The sequence below is a fragment of the Rhinolophus hipposideros genome (genome assembly GCF_964194185.1).
Source record: "Rhinolophus hipposideros genome assembly, chromosome: 22".
Classification (NCBI taxonomy): Eukaryota; Metazoa; Chordata; class Mammalia; order Chiroptera; family Rhinolophidae; genus Rhinolophus; species Rhinolophus hipposideros.
In genome coordinates this window covers 14,717,365-14,743,816 of record NC_138068.1, presented here as the reverse complement: position 1 = coordinate 14,743,816, position 26,452 = coordinate 14,717,365, and the positions used below count along the sequence as shown (strand labels likewise).

The following is a 26,452-nucleotide window of genomic DNA, read 5'->3' as shown; positions in this document are numbered from 1 at the left end:
AGGATGTCTGATGCAGAGCTGAGGAGAAGGTACAGAGAGTGGGGACAGCAGTCGCTGGAGATGAGGTACTGACTTGGGGGGCTGAGAACAAAACAGATGCATGGTAATGACATAAGAGGTGACCAAGAGCAAGCGAACCTCCCAGAATTACTGGTGGGAGAGATTTGCTGGCTTTCTTACAACCTGTGGGATGGGGTTTAAGCCAGTCTAGCTTCTTACTGAAGGGAGCTGTGACTCCAAAGCATAGGAAGTTTGGAGATAACTGGGTTATGAAAGGAAGAGAGAGAAAGAGCGGGAGAGAAAGAGGGGGCGTAAAAGGAAATATCAGAACTTTTTAGATGGTGCCTTCTCAAATGTAAAGGGTGCACAAATCACCCAGGATCTGGTTCAAATGCAGGTAACTGACTCAGTACGTCTGGGTGGGATCTGAGATGGTGCATTTCCAATACGCTCCCAGGTGACCCTGACGCCGCTGGCCTGGGGACCGTATGTTGAGTAGCAAAGCTTGAGCACCCATAAGCCTTTGCACCCATCAGGAAGTTTCGCTGGACTCTTACCTCATATTCCTCCTTGAACCCGTAGCCCTGGCCTCTCTTCATCTGGGTGATGTGTTGCAGCAGGTCAGCCACCCGGATGGCCGGCTGGAACTGGTCGCGAGGATAGCTCATCTCCACGGGGTCGCAGGCCCGGTAGGGGTGAGTCTGGATTGTGAGAGTGGGCTGGGACAGCTCTCCGCGACTGCCATCTGCTTCAGAGAGAAGGCAGCAGAACAGATCATCACCTATGGCGTTTTGTCCTCTGGACTCCATGACTCCCCCCCACTGGACCAGAGGAGGGCCGAAGCAACTAACTCAGGATTTAACGGATGAGGAAAGAACAGAGACACACTGCTTCCCTGGCATGGCCTTCGTGGTAGATTTAAAAATTAAAACAACCAACCGACCAATGAAAACAATAACCCTTGGTTCATTCTATTTCAAGGGTGTATGTTGATGGAGTAGAGACAAAGCCCAGGTTGGCTGTCACCCCTGGCCTCTCTGTCCTTCCTCAAGCCTCGTCAGGGTGGTCTTGGCCAATCCTGGCCAATATCAGAACCGCTAAGAAGCCAGACAGGCTGGACATGGGGAGCACGCTCCCATTTAGGAAAGAAGGTATCTGGAAATAGTCTCCAGTGCCTGCCTGCAGGGGAGGAGAGCCTCAGGTCAGAACCACGTGTATGCTTTTAGGCCAGCTGCCTGCATCGCTGTGACCTGGTTTGTCTATTAGTTTGTTTCCTTTGGGTTGTTCATGGGGTGAACTGGAACCAGTGTTGGACCCCCAGCTGATGGCAGTGACCTTGACCCTCTCATCTGCTCTCTCCAGCAATGGGCTCTGCATCAGTGACCACCTTCTGCCTATTAGTTAATGTCCCCACCACTTAACACTCTTGGGTTGGGGGTGTCACTGAACCCAACCTGCAAGTAGGAAAGCCCGATTTCCTCCTCCAGTTCTGCCAGCTACTTCTATGCCTGGGTCCTGTGCCTCATCTTCACAAATCTATCCTTGATATAAGATTGATATTCTCCCGATAATAATCTTTATACCCACTGATTTGCTTTAATGCCCTTCATTAGTTTGGCCACCCCAGAAAATGATGCCTCTGCTCCCCTGGGAAGAGTAAGACCACTTTCTTGCCCTACCACCTCCGTGCTAGGCATTCCTTGTTGGTCTTTCACAGACAGCTCATCTTTCCCAGAACTATCTCGGCTTGCTCTGCTCAACTTCCTCCCGAAGACATGGACAGTCTACGCCCTGGCCCTTCCGTTTGTGGCATGCACGAGACGAGAACGGCCAGATTCCAGGCGTCTCACCCAGAGGCTCCAGGCACAGCACAGCACCCATGCAGAGCCCACTAGGCCCAGGCTGGACTCAGTCCCTGGGAGGCTTAGCATATATTCCTGACTTTTTGCAATGTGTCTTTTCAAAATCCAGGTTTCCTTCAGCTTGGTTGTCTCTCCTATCACCACAGTCCATCAGACATTGATTCTGTATGTGAAAGTGAGCTTGCCTCCTATGTGACAGCTTGAGAAAAACTGCTCCTGGGAAGGAAAGAACTGCCCATGTCATGATCTAGACCAGGGCTGTCCACACTTTTTTCAACGGTTTTCACCAAGGGCCACATGCGGTAACATACACCAACAGCCGGGCCACTCACTCGAGGTGAAGTCCGTATTGCCTCACCTGGTTTATTTCAGTAAACTAAATGTATTTTTGGAATTTGCTGCGGGCCAATTAACCATAGATCACGGGCCTCAGTTGGCCCGCGGGCCGCAGTTTGGACACCCCTGCTCCAGACTGTATGGCTTTATGCACACGGCAAAAGGGCCTAGGTGAGATGTTAGCACAACCTGTCTGACTACACACGAAAACACTGATAACATTTTCTCCTGCGATTTTACGGAACACGTAACACATCCTCACTGGCATTGCTTAAATGTAGCGCTTGGCAAATGTGGGGGGCGGGGGCGCCCCTTCTCCATCGCACCCTTGTGATCAGGAGTTAGATTTCTCAAGAACTCTCTCTGCCAGGGGCTCTGGTAGGCAGTGGTCGTGCACAAAATGAAACAGCTTCCACCCTCAAGGCTTAGATGGTCTCATAGGAAAACCAGACAAGAAGAACCATCTGACTCACAAGAACGGGAGCCAGAGACACCAAGCACATTTAGAGTTTGAAAGGGAGTGAAGGTGGTGGGAGGAAATGGGATGGAGGAAAAGCTATAAGAGATGGTGTGAGGTCGGTCTGGAAAGGCCATGAACGTGTAAGGACCTTCAAGCCGGGGGAGGGGGTGGGAAGAGCCATTGAGGAATTTTAAGAAGAATCCTTTTCTTTAAAGACTCACACTATTTCTTGTAGATGTCACGCATCCTTCCTGTGACCATTGCTCCTGCGAGGGATCGTGTGGTAGGGTTGGGGATGGAGAAGAAAGGAATACTGGCTGCATGGCATGATTCCCAGGGAAGGATGAGCTGGAGCCTGGTGAAGGTCTCCTGGCTAAGCCACCATCACATTTGGGGACAGATGTCTTCAGAGACCCATGGTCTCCCCAAGGACCCGAGGCACGGGCTGCCTGGCAGAGACAGGCTTCTTAGGAATGGGCACCTGGCAATTTCTGTGTGATGCCAAATGTCTCCAAAACGAAATAGCTCCCACTATGAATTTCTTCCCTAAACACATTGCTAGACAGACTGTAAACTCGGTGTCAGCAAAACCAACACTGGAATGGAAAATAAATGCGTTTGGAATTGAACAACTTGTGTTGCTGCAACATTTGTAATCATGTCAGTGGCTGTGCTAATGACGTTTTGAAGACTTGGAACCAAGGGATTTTCAAGGTTTATTAATTCAACTAGTTGGACGCCTTTCTCCAATGTATCTTGCCTCACCTATTCCCTTATTAACCTCTGATAACGCAGAAGAGATGCCTTTTATCACACCCCATTTCACCAGACGTACTATACTTAATTTTCCATCATTAGGTTTAATGAAAACCCAATTTCACAACTCACTTCTCTCAGGAACCTACAAGTAATGCTATGTTTTTATCAGCCCCAATTAAAAAGCGTTATGAAGTTCCTATTCGAGAGGGAGCCTTTAAACTAATGTGCGAATCTGCTTCTAATTCAACAAAGACGCTGGAATTCACACGCTGCTCATAAAATGTAACTCAAACCAGCTGGCCCAGGGAGAGAACATTTTTCATTTTTCTCCTCACCAGACCCTTCACGTTCATGCCATTTCAACTTCTCGTTTATGGGTCTTGCATGTTTATTTATCACATAATAATGTTTTGGGTTCCTTTTGCACTTTTTTGATAGCAGTTGCTGAAGCCTGAGAATGTTCTTGCAATAACTCTTGTCACTGCCGGTGAGGGGCCGGTGGGGCAGGCAAAGGGATTTTGGCGACGTGTATGAGATCCCAGGGTCCCACTGTCCCTCTGTTTCCTCTTTTCTTTCTCTCTACCAGTTCCTCTTCCTTCTTCCTTGGGTATCTGGCCTTGACCTTCTCTCTCTTTTTTATCCCCCTGTTCCCAGCCATTGCAGACTCCCCTCCTGCTTCAGCCACATATTTTCAATTACTCGCTAGGAATTGCCACTCCAACTGGTGAGCAAATATTTACCGAGTACCGCTATTATATAAAGCACGGTTTCGACACCATGCACATACAGGAGGGTGGAGGAAAGTGTGTTCCGAAGGAGATAAGCGCACCACAGCCCTTGCAGGAGAGAAGACGAGATAAGATGTGCATAAACAAGTCTAACAAAGGTGGGAAGGTACAGGCACCTAGGAGATGGGAGGGTGACGTGCTGCAGTTAGGCACCATGGAAACGTTTCCTAAGCTGTAGGCCCCACCTCTGTGGATTTTGCCATCATTATGTACAACCTGTATCAGCACTGTCCGATAGAACTTCCTGCAATGATGGAAGTGGTCTCCATCTGTGCTGTGCCATGTGGTCGCCCTTACCCACATGTGGCTACTGAGCGTTAGAAATGTGGCCAAGGAACTGAATTTTACATTTTAACTTTAATTAATGTAAATTAAATAGCCACATGGGGCTACTGTCTTGGGCAGCACCCATCTAGAGGAAGAAGGAGAGAGGGAAAGGGAGAACACTCTGGAATTACACTGTAGGGCAGAGAGGTCCAGTGGAACTAGATCGCAAGCCACGTATGTAATTTAAAAGCTTTCTTGTAGCAGCATTAACTAAGGGAAAAACGAACAAGTGAAATTAATGTCAACAATACATTTTACTTAATCCAATACATCAAAATAACATTTCAACCTATCGTCAGTATAGCACCGTTAGCGGTATGTTTTATATTCATACTGAGGCTTTGAAATCCAATGTGTATCTTATACTTACAGGGCACTTCCATGCAGACCAACCATCTTTCCAGGGCTCGACACCCCATGTGACTACAGGCTACTGCATTGGACAGCATGGTGCACACAGACTTACCTAGAGCCAGACCAAGTTCTAATGAGAGTTAATTTAGAGCTAGAGCAAACTCTAAAAAGACATTGATCTAGCAGAAGATAGCTCTAGCACCTCAAGACCCGATTGAACGACATACGAGGATAGGCGTATTGTACGTTTGCCCTGTTCAACATGGTGGCCCCTAGCCACCCGTGGCCACCAGGCCCTTGAAATGTGGCTAATGTGACTAAGAAACTGACTTTTTTCTTTAACTTGATTTCAATTTAAATAGCTGCGTGTCGCGAGCGGCTACTGTATTGAATAGCGCAGACATATAGAATTATGCCTTCAATTTTTTTCTTTAAATCAACTTTCAGCCATATAGATGTTTTACTTTATCTCCTCATGAAGGAGAGTGAAACATAAAACCATGGGTGTGACACGTTTGGTCTTAGTGCGTGCTAAAATGTTTATATAGCTGCTTAAGGCCTGCCCACGTCCCACGCGAGGAGCACATTTCACGCCCTGAGAAATGCTGGAAGTCTGGGTCTCAGACGGAATGGGGCTGGTCTCCTTAATCAACCACTTATGGGCTGAGTGATCTTGGCCAAGTGACTAATGTTCCTGATCCTCGGGGTCTTCATCTATAATATAGGGAAAAGAAGTGTAGTGAGGATTCAAAGAGGTGACGCATGGTAAGTACTCATTCAACGCCTGGTATCCGGTCAGTAGTGGAGAAACGACAGTTGTTCTGATGTTGTACAAGATATCCTGTTGGACACAGGAGAATTCACAGACTGGCGAGGGCATCTGGGCAGTCTTGTAGCCTTCCTCTCTTCTGTCCTTCCTGACACCCTCCACAGCCATCCATGTCACTCCATCCTTGCTGCTGTTGTCCTAGTTCAGGTCCCCATGATAGGACTAGCCCATCAGGTTCCTAATGGCTCTGTTTTCATAGTTCTTTTTACACAGCTTTGATCAGGTTGTTCTTTGCAAAAGCCTTCGCAGAGTCAAGACAAAATTTCTTAACTAGCCAATCAAATTCCTGCAGTTTCTGGCACCAGCATCTGGTGTTTATTTCATCTATTATCATCTCTCTTAAATCCAGGCGCCCTTCAGGGCAGAAGAGCCTGAAGAGGGGATGGGTAAATATTTAGAGACTTCTAACTAAAAGGGAAGAGCGTGAGAAAGGAGAGAAGGTCTGAGGTGGGGAGGAGGCTGGTTATCTGCTCAGAGTGGAGATGTCATTAGGGTAAACACAGTGGGCGCTGTGGCAACAGCAGGGATTAGTATCAAAGCACAGAATCTGAAGACAAAACTTGGATTCAAACTATAGGATTCAGATAAGTTACTTAGAGCCGAAGATCTTTAGTTGTAGTTGGCAATAGAGGTGGCAATGATGATGATGACGGCAGTTATCATTATCATTTAAGGAAGGTGTTGCAAGGGTTAAATGGGATTCCATTGGAAGAAGCCTCAAGATGGCACCTGACTAGCAGGCAATAAGAGCTCCCCTTCCCTCCTTCACCAAATACCAATAAAGCCTCAACATCATAACCTTGTGAGAGCACCGGAATCTAAGTCTGTCAACTAACCTAGTTGTCAGAACGTGGGAGGAATAACCACTAACTTATCAGTATCACTCTTGATATGTGCATGAAGATGAAGAAGGCTTTGTTTTTTCCAAATTCCTTAAAAATCTCTGAAATGACATAAAATCATCTATCACCTGATTCGATGTAGGCAATCTCCCCTCTAGACTTGGAAGAGATTGCAATGCCTTTGCTGAAGCATCTGATACAGTAGTTGGCTTGTGTTTAGGAGCCACACTGTAAGAAGTATTTGTTCTATATTTCTGAATTCTAGATTTACACTAAGACAGGTGTGTAGATTTGTGGGCCCCGAGAAACAGTAGATTCACACCTCCCATCTCATCTCCACTCGAGGTTGTGCTCTCACTCACTGTAATGGCAGATGGAGTTACCTTCTCTTTCTCAAGTCTGACCAAACGTATAGAGCTGAACTTGGAAAACCAAGAGTAAAGAGAAGGCCATTCTACTGCGGCATTGAAATGGATATTATATAACTAGCAATGGACACCGGTATAGTTTGTAACTTGAGGTAACACTGGCCTGAAGGATAGACAAGAAATGCTTCATCTTTTCCTATTTCCTTTCCTGGGCTCAGAATCAAAGACCCTACTCAATCAAATATGGAAGTGTGTGTGTATGTGTGGTATCTCTAAGCCCTTTATCCCCCTCAATCCCTTTCACCGGGGTCTCTGGCATGGCAATGACAAAAGAGAGTGGATAAAGACTTTTGTATCCCCAAATGGGAAAGGTGACTTCTGGATTCATTTATTCCTTCTGATAAATCAATCCTCCCCTTTGTGGAGAGAGCATGAATTCCTTCTTCCCCAGCACTCACATCAGATGGCCGGATGGCGTTAGACAATCTGCAGAGGTATGGGAGCTGGGAACATCCATCGCTCCACCTTCTCGAGCCACAAGAAAAGGATTCCAACCAGTTAGATGGTGAGGGCAACAGTGAGAATCTGCCTACTCTGTTTATGGCAGGTAACAGTCCTGGGGAGATCTCTTCTCTTTTAAAGTTAAGGACAGAAACAAAACACTGTGGGTCTTAGAAAATCCACCATGTTCAACATAAGGAAAATGACACTCTTGAATGCAGAGAAAAATCCAGTTTTCAAAAGGAAAAGAAAAAAAAAAAGCCATCAGTATTGGCTATTTACCCAATTGCCATCCCCTACCTTCTTCCTTTCTGGCAGAATGCTTACATTACTTTGGGTGCCCACACATTCCCCATGTGTCTCAGGAATAGGATGACCCTATTCCTAGATCTAGGAGAAAATTCTGAGACCCTTAAGGCAATCAGGTGTTCCTAACCCTTTTCACAAATTTTCAAAAATTTTCAACGAGCTAGGAGGGGAGTTCTATTAAATTGTTCTTGGGAAAGATCTTACTTCTCAGAAGGATATCCCAATGGTCCTTCTCTCCCACTGGGTATTACCATTTGATGCTCAGAACTGCTAAAGCAATCTCACATCTCTGAGGGGATCCAGGATGAGGGCAAGGCCACATGAGATGGCAAAGTTGAGAACTTGAAAGAGCTTGGGTCTTTAGTGAGATTCTTGGGCGTCTCACTCCGCCAGCCCTGGAATCTGCTCTAACTCTTGATTTCCGGTTCTGTGAGATAATACATCAACTTATAGTTTAAGCAGATTTGATTTTGTTTTTTTCTGTTACTGGTATCTTAATTTACACAACAGAACACAGAAATGCATTTTAGAGAATATGGAAGAATAAATGAAGGGAAAGATTAACTAATGAGACAACAGATTTTTCAAAATATGGATCAAATTAAGAAGCAACTAAAAAAAAATTGCTGGGTGAGGCAAGGGAAGACTGTGAGGAAACCAAAATGCAACAGTAGAATTTAAATGGACATTGGAATCTGGAATGAGAATAAGCAGCAGGCAGAAACTTGTGGAGAATTACTTTGAGAACTTGGTAGTGAAAATGCAAGAGTAGACATTTTTCACAGAACTGGAACAAATAATCTTAAAATTTATATGAAACCACAAAGGACCCTGAATAGCCACAGCAATCTTGAGAAACAAGAACAAAACGGGAGGTATCAGGCTATCTGATACCTATACTACAAAACTATAGTAATCAAAACAGCATGGTATTGGCCTAAAAACAGACACATAGATCAATGGAACAGAATAGAAAACCCAGAAATTAACCCACACCCATATGGTCATTTAATTTATGACAAAGGAGGCAAGAATATACAGTGGGGTAAAGACAGTCTATTCAAGAAATGGTGTTGGGAAAACTAGACAGATACATGCAAAAAAGAAATGAAACTCGACCAACTTCTTATACCATATACAAGAGTAAACTCAAAAGGAATTACTTTCTGGTCCAGAAATTGGCCATGTTCCAGACTGTGGCCACTCTCTTAGCCTGGGCCCTAAAGGGAGAACTAAAGCTGACCCACAATGTACACACAGTGTGAGCAAGAAATAACCTCTGTTGTTTTAAGCCATGGAGGTATTTGGAGTTGCTTTTTACTACAGCATAAATGTCTAACCACTACGCTGTATACCTGAAACTAGTTTTATGAAACTAACATAAAATAATATTGAATGTCAACTGTAACTGAAAAAAATAATTAAAAAACAAAAAAGGAAATGCAAGGGTATAACAATGAGACTTCTATTTCCTCTGTATCTATAATCCGCTCATGTGTGCTCATGTGTGAAGGCACCAAAAAGACATTTTCAGAGAAAAGAAAACAGACATATAAAAGACAGATAATTTGTGGTACTAAAGAAGAGAACCTAATAAATGGAAGAAGTAATAAGGGATATGATGTGAAAACAGCTCGTTGGCAGAATAAACACCTAAATCTTCAAATGTAAAGAAAGAGTTCTCTCCAAGTACAACTTAAAAATAGAACAGATCTCCTGACCATTATTTAAATATTATTGATGTGGAAATGCATAGATAAACATCTAGGCTGGAAAGAAATCTATAAAAGACAGTGCTAACCATATTTTCTGTTGCCCAAATTTAAACTCCAGAAAGCAATGTAACAAAATTATTGAGAGGAAAATTCTGTAACCCCAAAACGATACACTGATACAGTTGTTTTTCATTCGTGAAGTTACAGAAAGACATTCTTTTTCTACAGAAAGATACAAAGATTCAGAAACCACACTGACTCTGATTCTGATTCTTTTCCAGAGACTTGGGGAGGTGGAGAAGTAAAACAAACAAACAAACAAACAAACAAACACCCTGCAAGATTGGAGGTAATCATTTTATAAAGGAACTGGTTTGTTAAATACCAAAATCAGTTCAACATAGAAATGAGCATAAAAACCAAAACAAATATGACTCAAAACAGAATGAATAGTAAAAAAAGTAATTCTTATAGAGAAACTATGTAAAAAAGAAACTACTACAAAAATTCTTTCCCAAAATATAAAATTTTACCAACAAAAACAAGGAAATGGTTGACTGATACATTGCTAAAAGTAAAAATACATCAACTTCTGGTTGCCAGATGGGAGGGGGGCTGGGAAGATGGGGGGAAAAGGCGAAGGGCTTCAGAAGTACAATTGCCAGTTATAAAAACAGTCATGGGAGGTTAAGTACAGCATAGGGAAGATAGTCAATAATATTGTGATAACTCTGTATGGTGTCAGATGGGTACTAGACTTATCGGGGCAATCACTTCGTAAGTTATATAAATATCTAATCACTATCTTGTACACCAGAAACTAATATAATACTGAATGTCAACTGTAATTAAAAAATTAAACAAAATAAATAAATTTTTAAAAAGTGTATCAACCTTTTCACCTTTCATAATGGACAGTCAACATATATTAATCTTGTTCTTTTTTTTATTGGGGAAGGGGAACAGGACTTTATTGGGGAACAGTGTGTACTTCCAGGCCTTTTTTTCCAAGTCAAGTTGTTGTCCTTTCAGTCTTGGTTGTGGAGGGCGCAGCTCAGCTCCAGGTCCAGTTGCTTTGCTAGTTGCAGGGGGCGCAGCCCACCACCCCTTGTGGGAGTCGAACCAGCAACCTTGTGGTTGAGAGCATGCGCTCCAACCAACTGAGCCATCCGGGAGCTCAGTGGCAGCTTAGCTCAAGGTGCCATGTTCAATCTTAGTTGCAGGGGGCGCTGCCCACCATCCCTTGCGGGACTCGAGGAGTGGAACCAGCAACCTTGTTGTTGAGATCCCACTGGCCCATGTGGGAATCAAAGCGGCAGCCTTCAGAATTAGGAGCATGGAGCTCTAACTGCCTGAGCCACTGGTCTGGCCCCTATTAATCTTGTTCTTAATTAAAAAATCTAATTTCAACTGTGTATACGCATATCTATGTAAGAGTGTGTGTGTGTGTGTGTGTGTGTGTGTGTATGTGTGTTTAAGTTAAAGATACCAATTAGTAGAATAAAAAGAAGGGTGTATAGCTTTCATACAGAGGCAAGGAAACCCTGGACCTCTACCACATGTGGGTCTGGGGTCCACATGTATGCTACTGGTGTGACAGACAACCTGCAAACATAGAAGCCAACATACAAAACCTGCGCAACATCACTGAAAACCCTTCTGTCCTGACAAACAAATGAAAAACCACGTTATAGAGGTATTTGCATAATTCAAGACACATTAATTCCTGCAAAACCAAACTGCCTCCACTGAAGATGAACTCATAGCGGAAAAATAAAATATAAAGAATGACATGTCTATATTCACATATTAAAAAAAAAGAAGAAGAATGACATGCTATGTGAGGAACCTTATACCCATGAGGGCGAATCAGGAGACGTGATACACAGAGAAATATGCCTCCCCAAATTGCAAACAATAAAACAATCAAAGAGACTATAAAATAAATACATTCGGATTGATTAAAGAGAAAATGGAAGGCCTATGAACCACAGCACTCACACAACCCATCATGGGAAAAGGATGGGCAGATTTGAACAATACAAATTTAACTCTTAGAGATGAAAAATATAGTCATTGAAAGCAGAAAGTAAGTAAATAAATATCAGGGCAGACGTTAATAGAACACAATAGAAGTTAAAGGTGTCACAGCGACGAAAAGCCAAAGCTAGCTCTTCCTTTTGAAAACACCAATAAATCAGACAAAAATGATGCAGACAAAAAAAGACACAAACAGACCACTTCACAGTTGCTAGAAACTGGCAGCACACTTTGGTCACACGCTTAGATGGGCGAGTGAGTAGATGAGCAGGAAAACTATGAGACACATCTGAAGACTCTGAGGCGTGTGCCTCGGGTCAGAAGTTACAGATCAGCCCAGCACCCACTTTTACTTTTTATTTTTTCATTAAATAAAGACGTTCTAGTTTGAGATAATCGCAGATTCACATGTGGTCCTAAGAAAGAACATTGAGAGATTCCATATTCCCTTCATCCAGTTTTCTTTAATGTTAAAGTCTTGAATAACTCTAGCACAATGCCACAAGCAGGAAACGGACATTGGTACGTTCCCGACCTTATTCAGATCTCACTCGTCCTACATGCACCTGTGTGTGTTTACTTTCATACAATTTAATCACGTAGGTAGATTTCTGTGGCCACCCCCACAGGCACGTGCAGAAACAGTTCCAGCACAAGGATACTTCGTGCGACCAAACACCAGCAGCCTTTGAGGTTCGGTCTCTAGGCTGAGGGCTGTTTACTGAACCCCGGGTGACTAGCAATGATGAGAAGTGTCTCTCGGGGTAACCCTCACGTCTGCCAGAGTCCCACAAACTGGGGCCTCATCTTCCCTGATGCTCCTATAATCCAGGCGTCCACCCCACGTGGCCGTACGTGCTGTGCACTGCTCAGTTTAGAGGGTACCATTCAGGTGACGGCCTTCCTCTTGTGACTCATCCCATGAGTTCAAAGCCATCAGTCTCTACTTGTTTTAGTGACCAGTGCTTGGGTCATTATTTTCACTTTTGGTTCAATTATAAAGTGCAAGTTTCACCCATGTGCTCCAGAGGGGAAGGGAGACCTCTGATCAGTCTCGTCTGTGGACCAGAGAAATTGCACTCCCATGACGGATGTTGTGCACGCACATGGATTTTCCATCACCTCTGCTCCAAGCAGAGCTAAATGTGTGTGTGTGTGTGTGTGTGTGTGTGTGTGTGTTTAAATCTCTGTTTTTATAAAATAGGATATAGTCTAGGTATGACCATTTTTTAAAAAGAGATTTCCCTATTTATTTATTTTTTTAAAAACCTTGGAAATCATTTTTTTTTTTCCTGGGGGGAGTCTTACAGTTTCATGAAAACGAATGGGAAAACAAGACAGCAGAAGTGCTGACAGCAGAGCTTCAAAGCACAGGTTTTTGTAAACCTGATTCAATCGAAACAAAAATGAAGCTCATTGGGTGTGTCGGATGCAATAGGCCTATGGCGACAACAAGATGCTTCTGGGTCTTAACCACTTAGTGATCGAACTAGGAAGTCAGAGAATAAAGCTGAGGGGCATGAGTATGGGATCCTGGGACTATGGGTTGAACCACAAAAGGCAAGCGATGTAACTCGGGACTTTTAAAAAGTTTCAGCTCCCTGGATACACAGCCCTTCCTTGTAACACCTAGGTCTAGTGTTTAATTATTGCCTATTCGGCTCTCTCTCTCTCTCTCTCTCTCTCTCTCTCTCTCCATCTCTCACTAATACCGGGAGCCTATGCCTCTCTCCCACCTCAGCTAGGCCCATTCTCTTCCCTGAGAAAGCATCAGTAATAAACTCTGCTTGCATACTAAAATAATAATAATAATAATAATTATTATTATTATTATAACCTATTCGCCAATCATTTGTATTTTCAGAGGCATGTACGTTCACAAGTAACTGATCTGAACTTGGATGAGTAGAAAATATTCCATATCTAGACAATGAAAAATGTGCCTAAACAATTCTGTAAACTATTGATCAAGTGTGGTACAAATATGGGCTGGGAAGAAATGCATTCGTGGGGAGTTGTATTACTTATCAGATGAGGATGAAGTATATTAAAGTAAGAAGAAATGGTAAGGTTACTCAGTGTTGGAAAGATTAATATTATTGTGAGGTTATTATTAGTAAAAGTTCTGTCTATGGCTGTGCATGTTAATATAATTAGAATATTCAAAAGAACTTAGAAGAACATATTTTGGTTAGTAAGTTATTTGAAGCAGAAATGATAAAGTAAATCGTACAGTTTCGCTACTCTTATAAGCATGAAAAAGAGTGATCCTGGGCGGCTTTTGAGCGGGTAAGTTTGTGCAGAGAGCAAGATTGAGATTGCATGAAGAAGGCTCTGAGCCTGCAAACACGAGAACCGTCAGTCATGGCTCCTGCACGTCCTTTCTGTGTTTGGCAGGGCTACAACCAGTACAAATACAAATAAGTGAAACTGGGTATTGGTAGAGCTCATTGGTTGACACCCCCACCTCCATCCCAAAACCATTGCTTAAAGGAAAATCTGGGCTACAGATGATGAACTTATGTTCAAAGTGAACCCAAGTTGGCTGGGATTGCTAGCAACGGGGGCAGTCTTCCACCTTGAAAGTTCTGGTGCGGTTGATGAATCTGATATAGTAAGGCAAGAAATGATTCCAGTTAGAAAGACTGAGAAACTCCCATCATGTTTTCCTCATGACCGGGAACTGGTCAAACATGTATCGACTTTGAACATCAACTGACCTGAGAGAAAAACCTGACACCACCACTTTCTGGCTGTGTGACTTTGGGCAAGTTATTTAACCTCTCTGAAACACAGTGAGGCATGAGAATTTTTTAGAAGTTCAAAGCTGAGCATGGCAGCTCCTTGCTGAAGCCATTTTTTGGCTGTCCACTGCCCTTCGGCGATGTTCCTGATCTTTACTACGACTTCAAGGCTATGCCTGGTCTAGCTCCCACCTCTCTCACCTGCCTCCTCTTGAGTCTCTCTAGCCTTTGCTCACTAGCATGTAGCCGTGTAAGGTTCATTCCCATCTGAGAATCTGCACACATGGACTATTCTCCTGGAATTGCTGACCTTCCTCCAACCTTCCAAGGCCAACTGGACTCCTATCCATCCTTCAGAACTCAGCTCAAAAGTCACTTCCTTTACTAGAATAGACAAACTGATCTATGGCAGGGAAAACACATCAGAACAGTGGTTACCTACTGGGTGGAACGTTTGACTGGGATTGGCATGAGAGACTAAGGTTTGGGCTACAAGAGTGTATGCAATTATTGAACTCCTGGAATGGAAAGCTTAAGATTTGTGCATTTATTTGTATATAAATTTTACCTCAAAGGAAAAAATAAACACGGAACATTGAGTCTGCATTACTGATATGCAAAGTGCAGTATTGGGGGAAAGGGAGGTGTACTGACGTCTGGGACTTCCTTTGCAATGTGTAAAAAATCAAGATGGATTGAGGGAGGGGTGACAGGAAACAGGTGATAAAGTAAATGGAGTACAATGTCGATGGTAAATCTAGGTGGTGAGCAGATGGGTGCTTCCTAAAAAAAAATCTACTAACTTTGATGAATGCTCGAAGACATCCTGTCTGCTCCGACCCGCATCTGAGCGTACCATCCTAACAATATCATCTTCACGAATCACAATGTATCTTTCTGGACGTATATGTCATCTCTGTGAATTACAACAGTGAATGGATAATTAACAATGAAATTATGCAATGTCTGCATTCTTCACGAGACTATAAGCTCCACGAAGGCAGGCACCCCATCTCTATTTGTTTGGTCAGGGCACCTGTCCCTCCGAAATCCATCCTCTCTTGCTGATAGAAATGATGCCTGCCTGTTTCCAAGGTCCATCTCGCATACGTTCTTATTTCTACGGCGAGAGTAGCAAGATCATTTCCTGACTCAGTTCCACCTGCCTTGGTGGGTGTAGGGAGCGAGACGCCACATCTACTGAAAATGCATTTCATTCCCAGTTGGGCTCTAGGTGGGTGGGTTCAGTTACACCCAGATCCAATGTGCTTCTCTCAGACGGAAGGTTGTCATGGCTTCACTGGAGACCTCAGCATGGGCTGAACATGATGTAGACTGGCTCATTAGTGTCAGGGGTATGCGTACACTAAATACAACCAGCCCAGCATTTTGTATTGTGTAGGTATCACGAGACTCCAAGACCCACACCCTCATAGGAAGATGTGTGATGGAAGGAAAAAAACCTTAAATAACGCGTCACACTGAAAACACAGCTTGTCTTATTTTTTCTCTCTCATTCATCAAAATCATAATAAGACAGAGGTATACAAAATAGTTGCAGAGTAATACTTTGCTAAACTAGAGAAATTCAATTTTGACAGGTTGTATAATCTTCAGTCCGACAGATGACTTTGTCTTCCGTTGATGTGTAAGAAAGAGAAGATTAAATGACTAAATTTGTCTGGGAGAGGAAATTTAAATGTGCAACAGCTGTTTGAAATGAATTTGCAATTGGATCGGGCGGATGGATGCCTGCTCTCTCATAGTTTCCAACTATGCCCTGGATTCTTAAGTGGAGATTGTGGAATAATAAACCACAAAGACAACAGAACATAAAAGAGTGGCAATAACACAGTTTTGGAATTACAAGACCTGAGTTTGCAGCCTGGTTTAGCCGCTAAATTGTTTCATACAATTACTTTTGTGGATCTCAACTTTAAAATTAGGGCATGGGATTAGACCCCTGCTCCTCAAACTTTAACATACATTATCAGGAGATCATTTAAAACGCAGATTCTGATGCAGTGGGTCTGGCACGTGGCCTGAGAATTTGCCTGTGCCACAAACTCTCCCAGGCGACGCGAATGCAGAAGGTCCAGCGGCCTTCACTTTGAATAGCAAGAGATTAGATGGTCTCTAAGGGAGTTTGCAGTCAAGAAATGCAATTTGTTAATGGTCCTAGAGTTGCTCATTAAAAAAAAAGAAAAGCAAACATTGTTACTTCTGCTCTTCATGAATGATGGCGGTAGTACAGCTTTAGGGTTGTTCAAATCCAACTTAACAGAAAATTTCAAGCCACCAAAGCGCATGGCCTTTACTCTGGGAAGAAGAGCCACTTAACACTCTCATAAGAACTAATGAAGCAATGTGTGCACGTCGCGGGTTAGCCTGGCAGACCCTAAGCTGCTGAATTATAGCAGGCGATCACGGAAATGCTAACCGACTTTGTTTAATATAGCGGGGACCAAACGCTGGTACAAGAGTCACTTAGAGAGCATACGAAATATACAGTCCATGGCTCCACACCCTGGACCTCAGACTTTTAGTTTTGGGTCAGTCATGTTTGGAAACTACTGTTAAAATCATTCCGTGGGGGATGGGGCAGGGACTGGGGGCCCGAAAACGGCATTTTGATTCAATTCCTGATGGAAACATAGTAAAGACCACTAGTCCTACAAGCCTACCCACCAGCTTCTCCAGAACGCCAGTGGTAATGAAGGTGTGCCAGTCACAAGGCCGTTTATTGCCACAGAGAAACAGACTCTGAATAGTTGCACCTGTGGGATGTCAAAGCTTTAAAGACCTCTAAAGGTTAGTCTATTGAAACGCATCACAAGGACCAAGGTGAAATCCTTGCCCTACCACTTATTCACCAAAAGGCTTTGGGTAAATTATTATAACAGCTCACTTGTTAGGCCATCTATCAGTTATCTATTGCTCCATAAAAAACCATCCCCAAACTTAACAACTTAAACTAACAAACCTCTATTGTCTCACAGTTTCTGTGGGTCAGAAATCTGAGTGCAGCTTTAATGAGTATCCCCGGCTTAAGAGCTGTCACAAGGTTGCCCGCCAGCTATCGCACATGATAATGTTCAAATCTGAAGACTCAACTGGAAGTGAAACTGATTCCAGGTTCACTCATGTGATTGTTGGAAAATTAAGTTTCTCTTGGGTGATTGGAGGAAGGGCCTCAGTGCCTGGCTGGCTATTGGCTGGAGTCCATCCTCCCTCCATTCCCTGCCCAGTGGACCTCTCCAAGGGGTAACCCCCAACACTGGAGCTGGCTTCCCACAGAGCAAGTAAATGAGAGCGTGAGCACCCAAGATGGAAGCCATGGTCTTCTTCCAGCCTCATACTGACAGTTACATCCCAATACTTTGTCATAGCCTATCCATTAGAAGTTAGTGAGTAGATCCAGACTGCTTTGAAGGGAAGGGATTACATAAGAATGTGAAAAAGGAAGCAGGGATTATTGGGGCCATCTTAGAGACTGGCAACCACAAACCCAGTGTCACGCCCCAATGTTTCCGTGAGAATCCAAAGAAATAATGTCAATGAAAGAGCATGTATAGACATTACAGCCATATACACGTATAAGATTATATTACAATAATTTATTCCAAGGGGTCCAGTGAAAACTCTCCAGCTAATTTTACTTAACTTTGCCAAGTGTTCTGAACCATTCAGTTAATGAAAGGTCTTTAATTCATAAAGGTTCTAAACTACCCTCTCTACACTTCTCCAAAGATTTTTTCCAACATCCAATACTTCAAGGGAAATAAATGATATGATTTTCCTTATGACATAAATTGCCATGGACAATAATCTGTAATCATTAAAGAGTTAACAATGCACTTTGAACAGCTTTCTCCAGATAAAAAATTCATTCCCTAAGTAAATGAATTAGCCACATAATTGACAGTCGATTCCAGTAATAAAACACCAATTAAGTGATTCTTCTAAGTAAAAAAGTGTGATAAATTTGCTCAACAATGGACTAATAAATTTTCTTGCTATATAAATGGCTTGTAATGGTGACTAAACACTCACCCATCTGGGATCAGTTGAAAAAGAAACACTGCTCTTCGAAAACAATGACAGAAGTGACTGTGCCAGAGAACATCTTTAATGACATTACACTGGGCTCCTTGCCAAGCAGGGACCAAGTGAATCAGTCTGAGTGGGGAAAATATACTAGATTCTGAGGGTGGGGCAGGGAAACCACCATCGTCCTAGCATGGACAGTTAAGCTACATGAGGACTTGGAATTGTCCCATACAAGTCAGCGTGGAGTCAGAGCAGAGCCCAGTAATGGGAAAGTGGAGGCAGGATTCGATGCCAGACCTTTCTGGGAGGTCAGAATCAGCACCACGGGGAGATCCTGAAATTGGTGGCTTCGGGAGAGATGTCTATAGATGGATGTGTGTTTTCTCATAGTCAAGGAGATCGAAGGTTATAGGGTTTGCCCTCTGTTTCAGAAGGCTAGGATGGCTATGGACTCAGCCCTCATAGGTACAAGGGTCTTTGTTGACCTTAGGAAGCATCTGGAATTAACCTCATTTACAATGGTGACTTCTGGAAGGTTCTGGATTCAGAGAAGTCTATACTTCTCATGAGGTCCACTGGTTTGGACTTGCAAGTCCTGTCCAACAAAGAATAGTGCAGATTTTTCATCATTAAAACCTTGTTCTCTGGATCTTTACAGCTGGAACATGATCTTGACTTCCTTGCTTTTCCTTGGACATATCAGACACAGTCTTGCGTGGGAGCCTCTAGCAAAAACAGTATTCTTCTGACATGGCTCACACATCTTATCTTTTTCAAGTCTTTAGTCCAATTTCATCTTCTGTGATACTGCAATCGTCCCCCACTTACTACTTCCAACCCCACTTACCTGCTCCGTTTTTCTCATAGCACTTATCATTTTCCGTAATATCATATAATTTTCTTATCTTTATCTTTTATTGTCCATTATTTATTTCCTGTCTCTCTTCCACTCCCTACCTTCACTACCATGTAAGCTCTATGAAGACAGGGAACTTTTTTCTGCTTTATTCACTGATGTAGCATGAGAGCAATATAACCTGTCTAGCACATAGTAGGTGCTGAATAAACATTACCGAATGAGTGACTAGCAGCAGGGCTCTGAAGCTTGTTAAGCTCCAACCAGTGAAGAGAGTAGTGCAATCTTAGAAACAGATGGAGTAAGGAACAGTCTATAACCTGGGATTTGGAGACATTGCTATCAAAGAATGTCATCCCTCAGTGGCCTCAGAAGTATCTGCATATCTCACGTTATTTGGGAGGGAGTAGATTATAGTAGTGGGATCATACTCAAGAAAAAGATTAGGTTTGAAGCCCAGGTCTACCACTTACTAGCTATTGTGTTTCCCTGAAAATAAGACCTAACTGGAAAATAAGCCCTCGCATGATGTTTCAGGATGACACCCCCTGAACATAAGCCCTAATGCATCTTTTGGAGCAAAACTTAATATAAGACCTGCTCTTATTTTTGGGGAAACACGGTATGTGACCTCGAGCAAGTTACTTAATCTCTTGGAGCCCCAATCTCTATACTTGTGAAAGAAGCCTAATACTACTACTAATTGTCACTTTATAGGTTGTAACGGTTAAAGAATGTAACATATGTACAACATGCTGCATGGTCTCTGCACCATAATTAGGGTTCAATAAATGTTAGTTTGCTCTGCTTTCCTCTTGAAAGACAATGAGGCATATCCCTTTATACATAAGGGCAGGCTGACTTTTCATATTTTCCCAGACAGTGGGAAAATACACAAGGGAATACGGCTGGAGAAGGGTAAGCAGTGGCGGTAGGGGGGTAAACAGAAGGGGTGGGGGGTGGGGAAGGAAAAACACGGGAAGCATAGAGCCCTCTGGGGGAGAGAGGGCAGGTCATGAGGGTAGGGGCAGCAGGGGCCACAAAGCAGTTGTAGAGTGTTCCTTCTGTTTTCTAGGCCTGCCCTGAAGGCTGCAGTCCAAGGAAGCCAGTATTTGATGATGAAGTCTTTAGAAGGAACGACCAGGACAAAGACACCAAGAGTAAAACTTCCTAAGAAATAATGTTTCAAAGTGCACCCGCTATCTCTCTCCCAGACGAGTGCAATGCTCTCCTCCCTGGTCTCCCCACTTCCACCAGGGGATCAAACCCTAAGAGTTATGTCCGTCACCTCCAAGCCTGCCCGTCCTTGTTTGCAGGGCACAAGAACAATTGATTAAATAAAGAATCGTTAAAAGTGAATCATTGCGCTCCATCTTGAACACAAAATTAACAAAACGGTTCATTCAACGAACACTGATGAAGCATCTATCATATGACAAGCACCATACTGGTCTTCAGAGATATAGCAGTAGCCTAAACAGAAGTGGTCTCTGCCCTTTGGAGCTTACAGTCTAGTGAATAAGGCAGACATGAACCAAACAACTCTTAAGCGAATAAACATTTTCACACGTGATATTTGTGATGCCTGCTGTGAGGGACCAAAACATAGTCCTATTAGAAAAAAAAAAAAAGGTCACTATTTAGATTGGAGACTAGAAGCCCTCAAAAGGTGACAGTTCATCAGTTATGAAGGATAAATAGGGGATCAACAATGATAGAAAGAAACAATGTTCTGGGAAGAGGGAACAGAATTGTGGAAGCCATGCTGTTGGAAAATACTTAGTGTTTTCAAAGACTAAAGAGAAAGTCAATAATGACTGGACTATTCTGACTAACCCAGAGAGTGGCCAAAGATGAGACCAAAGGCGTACATAGGATTCAGATCATTCTCAGCCTCAGAGGCCATGTGATGCATTTTAACTTCGTCCTGAGGAGCCAGTCACAGGCTTTTAGTTGGGCATAGGCATGGTGAGATGTGCATTTTTACATTGCAGAAAAGACTAGGCAAGTAGCTATTTTGTAAGTAAAGCATAGTAGTGACATTGAATTATTGGTAAACCTCTGCTGATAGATCAGTTTCAAAGAAGAGTGATGGAACAGCATAAGAATAGATCTTAACAAGAGAGTGCCCGGGGACCAGATTTGCAAGGGCATGTATGTACTAGGGCACAGCTGGCTGAAGACTCAGTAGAGGACCACATGGGTCTTCCCTGCAGCAGAAGCAGAAGTGACTCTGCGAGTTTGGAATGACTCCCTGAGTTTCTGAGCCTCTGTCACATCTGAAGATCAGAGGGAATTTCATCTAACCTACATCAAAGGCCCTGAAGATAAAAGGGGTTTTCACCTTGGAAAAACTGAACTGGCCTCAGTGAGACATTAACTGAATAAGGACAGTCATTTTTAAAAAATCAAACATGTCCAAATATTTCCAGGCATCAAACCATCAAAATATTGACTCATCAAGAAAATATGGAGCAAGCAGGGAGGTGGGATCAATACTTCCGGAGTTAACAACAGTTCCAAGAAGGGAATGCTGTTGAGAGTATCCTCTCTCTACCCCCTGCTTCATTACAAAGAGCTGTTCACACCAACGGGGTTGTAGTGACTGTTAATTCTATTACCAGGTAGGTGTGTATGTGTGAGTGTGAGTGTGAATGTATGTGTAAGATACAATGTCCACATGCACCGGTATTTTGTGCTGTCATTTTCCTTGAATCTCATATATGCAGAAACAATACTTACTTTTTTATTCACCTTATTAACTCCCACTCCAAAACATTCTGCTCACTGCTACTAGGATGATTGTTCTAAAGTTGGACTCAACCCTGGCTCTCCGCTTCTTGAAATCTGTGTTCGCTCCTTGCAGAAAGCAATACATTTCTAACTCTCTAGTTACATCTCAATACATCTCTAACTCTCAAGACCCTTTAGGACACAGTCCTCAATTATCTTTCCAGGTTCATCTCCCACTACTGACCCCATGGAGGTAATACTCCAAATACTCCAGGGAGGGCAAAACACTCATAATTACAAGTCCAAGGGAAGGAAATTCCTGAGAAAAGGGTCAGGGTCACTCTGACCAGAAGAAAGATCAGCACCTTGGACAGAGACCAAAAGGCCATCTTTCTCTGTCCCCCACATACTCTCTCAAGCCCTAGAGAGAAGTTAACACGATTGATGTCTTTTGGGCTGTATATTTTATGGACTAAATTTACACTCACAAGGAATTGTACAAGATAGCAAGAGCTCTTTCTAGACTCTGAAAATCTTTAGAGACCCCGGTGAACCATGTGCTAGTAATAGTTATCACTCTAATCAAAGTGGAACATGAAGATTTGAAAAATCTCTCTATTTATTCTTCATTGTATTAGCCAAGTAGATTTGCTCGCATCTCTGTGCCTTTGTACGTGTATTGTCTTCTTTTAGAACAGTGTGTGGTCGTTTGCCTCCAAGATGACTACCATTAATTCCTTCCCTTCCTATAAGCATATACCCTTTCCCCTATTGAGAGGTAGAGCCTGCTTCTCCACTCTCAGGCTGGCATGTGACTGCTTTTAATAATGACATGCAGCAGAAGGGATACTGGCAAGTTCTGGACCCAGTTTTTAAGAAGACTGGCATTCCTCCTGGCTTTCTTGGAACACTTACTTTGGGGGAAGTCAGCCACCACGCAAGAAGTCTGACTACCACAAAGACTTGCTACAAGGAAGCCTAAGTTAGATGCACAGAGAGAGGGCAATGCCAGCCAGCTCCATATGTTCTACCCATTTCAACCAAGGGGTCAGATGTGCAAATAAAGGAGCCATTTGGGTATTCCATCCTTAGCAGATGCCACTTGAGGAAAAACTGAAGCCCCAGACATATGGCCCTTGGAGAACGGTCCCAGTTATTTCCAGCTACTCAAGTTACTCTAGTTGAGTCTTCTTGTTTTCATACAGACACAAAATATCCCTGCTGTGCCCTGCCCAAACTCTTGGTCCACAGAATTGGGAGAAATATATAGTGGTTGTTTCATGCCATTAAGTGCTGACATGGTATGTTGTAACAAAACAAAGAGAAATAACGTGTTTCTTCCTTTCTGCCTCAACAAACTCGGACCACTCATCCTTTAAAAATCAACTCTTCCATGATGTTTTCCTTCATCATCTTGAAGCAGCCTATTTCTATTTCCATCTGATATTCTATCAGCTCATCTTGGCTTCTTCTCACATAGTAAACCAACATAGTCCAAACCCTTCTTTTTACTTAGTAAGCAGGTATCAATAATTACAGAAACATCTCAATTCCTTGGACAGGTGGTATGGGGAAGCCAGATTTCCATGACCACATAGGTTGGACCATGTAACAGGAGCCCACTATCTCCCAGGGCTTTCCCAGATGTTCTCATGGCTACCTGTGAGGCCATCCAGCCAATGGTGAACCAATATCTATTGTTACGTCTGTTTCCTGTATTTGCTATTTTTCTTGTGCATTCCACTGGTAGCGCTAGATAGCAGTCCACTTGAGTCTGAAGACCATCAGCTTCTATCCTTTCCTTTTCCTATAATTGGAGGAATGACTGTATCATATTTCCAGACCAGCCAATGGTTGAATGCTTGAGGGTATTTTGAACTGCAGTTCCCAGTTTTGCAGGAACCATAAAAAGGGGCTTGTAAAATTCTCTTCAGTGTTGGCAGACTAGGAGTTGGTAGCAGGGGTGGGAGACATGCTAAAATCTGGATATCGACTGACTGGCAAAAAAACATTCTTTTATTCCTTTTCCTGTCTGCACTCAATTCTGGGTGCAGAAAACAAGACGACAGTATACAGTGTTAGCTGTACTAGGCTTTCTAAATATTCTTTTTTACTCTGACTTAGTATACAGTATTGTTATGCTTGAGTCCTGTCTATCCATCCGTCCATCTAGGCACCCAACTAAATAAGAATTTTTGGTTCTCCTGTGCTACACATCATACAATATGCTGGGGATACAGTAGTAAGCAAAACATAAATGGCCCTTCCCTCTTGGAGCTTGCCCTCTGTCAGAGGGTTGGACCTTAAACAAACCCATTTAGAAGATGAGCTCAGTGCTGAGATGAAAAGGGAACGAAATGCTATGAAAGCACCTAACAAAGAAATCCAAACTGCTCTGTGGAGAAAAGGGTCAAGAATGAAAAAAATCCATGAGTTGAGCTCTAAAGGAGTTCATCAGGGAAAGCGTGTGGGTATAGCCAGTACTCTAGAAGAAGAGTTGGAAAACATTTCTGTTAAGGGCTAGAGAGTAAATATTTTAGGCTGTGTGGGCCAGAAGGTCTCTGTAGCAATTACTCAGGACTACTGATAATACAGCACAGAAGAAGCTATATATAGACAATTATTCAATGAATACACATGGCTGTGTTGCAATAAAACTTTATTTACAAAAACAGAGAGTGGGCTGTAGCTTGCCCACCATACTCAAGATACAGCAATAGTATAAACAAAAGCCCTGTGGCAGAAGGAGTGTGGAAAAGGTGAAGCACTGAGAGAAGAAGGCAGAGTGACTGGAGCTCAAACAGAAAGGGGCAGTGAGACGTGAGAGCCTGGGAGAGGATGGTAGGGCAAGACCTGTAAGTAATGTCAGCATGATTTGAAGCTTAAGAACAATCAGAAGCCATAGAGTTGTTTTCAGCCAGAGATGGATGAGGCAATACTTTCGGATTCACCTTGAATAGATCTCCCCAGCTGTTAAGAAGAACGTGGACTGGAGAATAACAAGAATGAATAAAAGGATTATTCAGGGACTATGGCTCTTATTGAGGTAAGAGATGCTTGTAACTTGGGCAAGGATGGAGGCAGTGAATGTGGATGGGTGCTAGGTGTATGGAAGGTGTCAAATAATCAAAACTTGGTGTTGAAGTGGATACGGAGCATAAGAGAAAAGAACATGTCAAGATTAATCCACATTGTACCTATGCTGAATGTGTCTTTACTGTTATGTCTAACACATCGCCTCCTGTGTTAGTGCCAAGAAATTGAATTTTTATTTTCATTTAGCCTCCGTAAATTCAGCAGTAACTCACATGCTTGGTGAGGTGAAAAGTAAATATCCTGAAGAGAGAGGAATCACATGGTTAATGGGCCAGGGCAGCTTCCTCTCCTCAGACACACTCTCTTACCGATGTCTATCTCTCTTTCTCTCTCTACTCTATCATGTCATATCCCTGTTGTCTATGTTCCCCAGCATATCATGGGTTTCTTGAGAGTAGAACTACCGTTTTCTTGTGTGTGTCCCCAACACTTAGTATTTTGGTTGGGGAATCTCTTCGCTTGACATCTGTGTACTCTAGAGGGAAGCTTGGGTTAGAGATGTATTAAGTGTGGTGTGGGGCATTCTCCCAACCCAGTCAGGAGCTTCCCCCAGAAAGTCAGCCTGGGTAACTATACATCATGACACCCTCCTTCTGAAATATGTAGGAGACCACCCAAAGAATGACGTTGCTGATAATGCAGGGGACAGAGGGACTTTGCCAGTCTCTAGCCCTCTCATCTTTCCTTCCACTTCCTCAAATGCTACTTTTTAAAGGTAGTCCCTTTCCAAACCTCTACTGCTGTCTTATACCCGCTGCCTATGTCTGTGGGCCATGGGACAATCTTCCACCTGGGCAAGAACTTTAGGTGGGTTCTTCAACCTTGGTCATAGACTCAACCCTAGGACTCCTTCCTGCACCTTCTACGGTAAGTAGACCCACTCCCAACCACTAACATATCTGTCAGACTTCAGGGGCTTTGAGATTTCTACTTTGAATCAGAAAATTCTGCTTTGAATACTGAGCTCCAACCACAGGCCAGGCTGAGCGGAGAACCATGACGCCACCTAATCCATTAACTCCTTTACACACTCCGAGTTCCATTTCAGGGTCCAGGCGGTTGACCAGAAGTTTCCGCACTTGGACCAGTCACACAGCTCCTTTTACAGTCCCCCATTTTGCTCTCAGCTTTCATTGACTGCTTTTCTATAGGCCCTCCTACATGTAAATCCTGTTTCAAATCCTGGCTCTCCCGTTAACTTGCTGAGTGACCCTAGGCAATGTGTTTCATTGTGATGTGCCTCAGTTTCCTTATTCATGGCCCAAGTCTTCAATCCTCTTGTATACACAAGGTAGCAAACATTCATATCCCCAGGCCAGACTTCTCTGCTGAGCTCCAGGCCCACAGATTCAACCGCCTACTTGACATCACTTCAGTGACTCAACAGTACCTCAAACTTCACCTGTCTAGATCAACTCGCCCTCTTCTACTCCAAATCTGGCTTTTTCCTGTGCTCATTATCTCAGTTAATGTCATCACCACC

The 26,452-nt window shown here is 43.2% G+C and overlaps 1 protein-coding gene across 18 annotated transcripts in view; it reads right to left on the bottom strand.

Moving 5' to 3' along the window:
* Positions 1 to 26,452, bottom strand: part of PTPRT (protein tyrosine phosphatase receptor type T) — a 965,600-nt gene that overhangs the window by 82,740 nt on the left and 856,408 nt on the right. For 12 of the 18 annotated variants that reach the window (XM_081034722.1, XM_081034718.1, XM_081034731.1 and 9 more), the window contains one exon: positions 558 to 748. In XM_081034722.1, coding sequence (XP_080890848.1) covers positions 558 to 748 — 191 coding nt within the window. The remainder of the gene's footprint in view (positions 1 to 557; positions 749 to 26,452) is intronic. The other 6 variants (XM_081034728.1, XM_081034733.1, XM_081034727.1 and 3 more) reach the window with 1 other exon arrangement.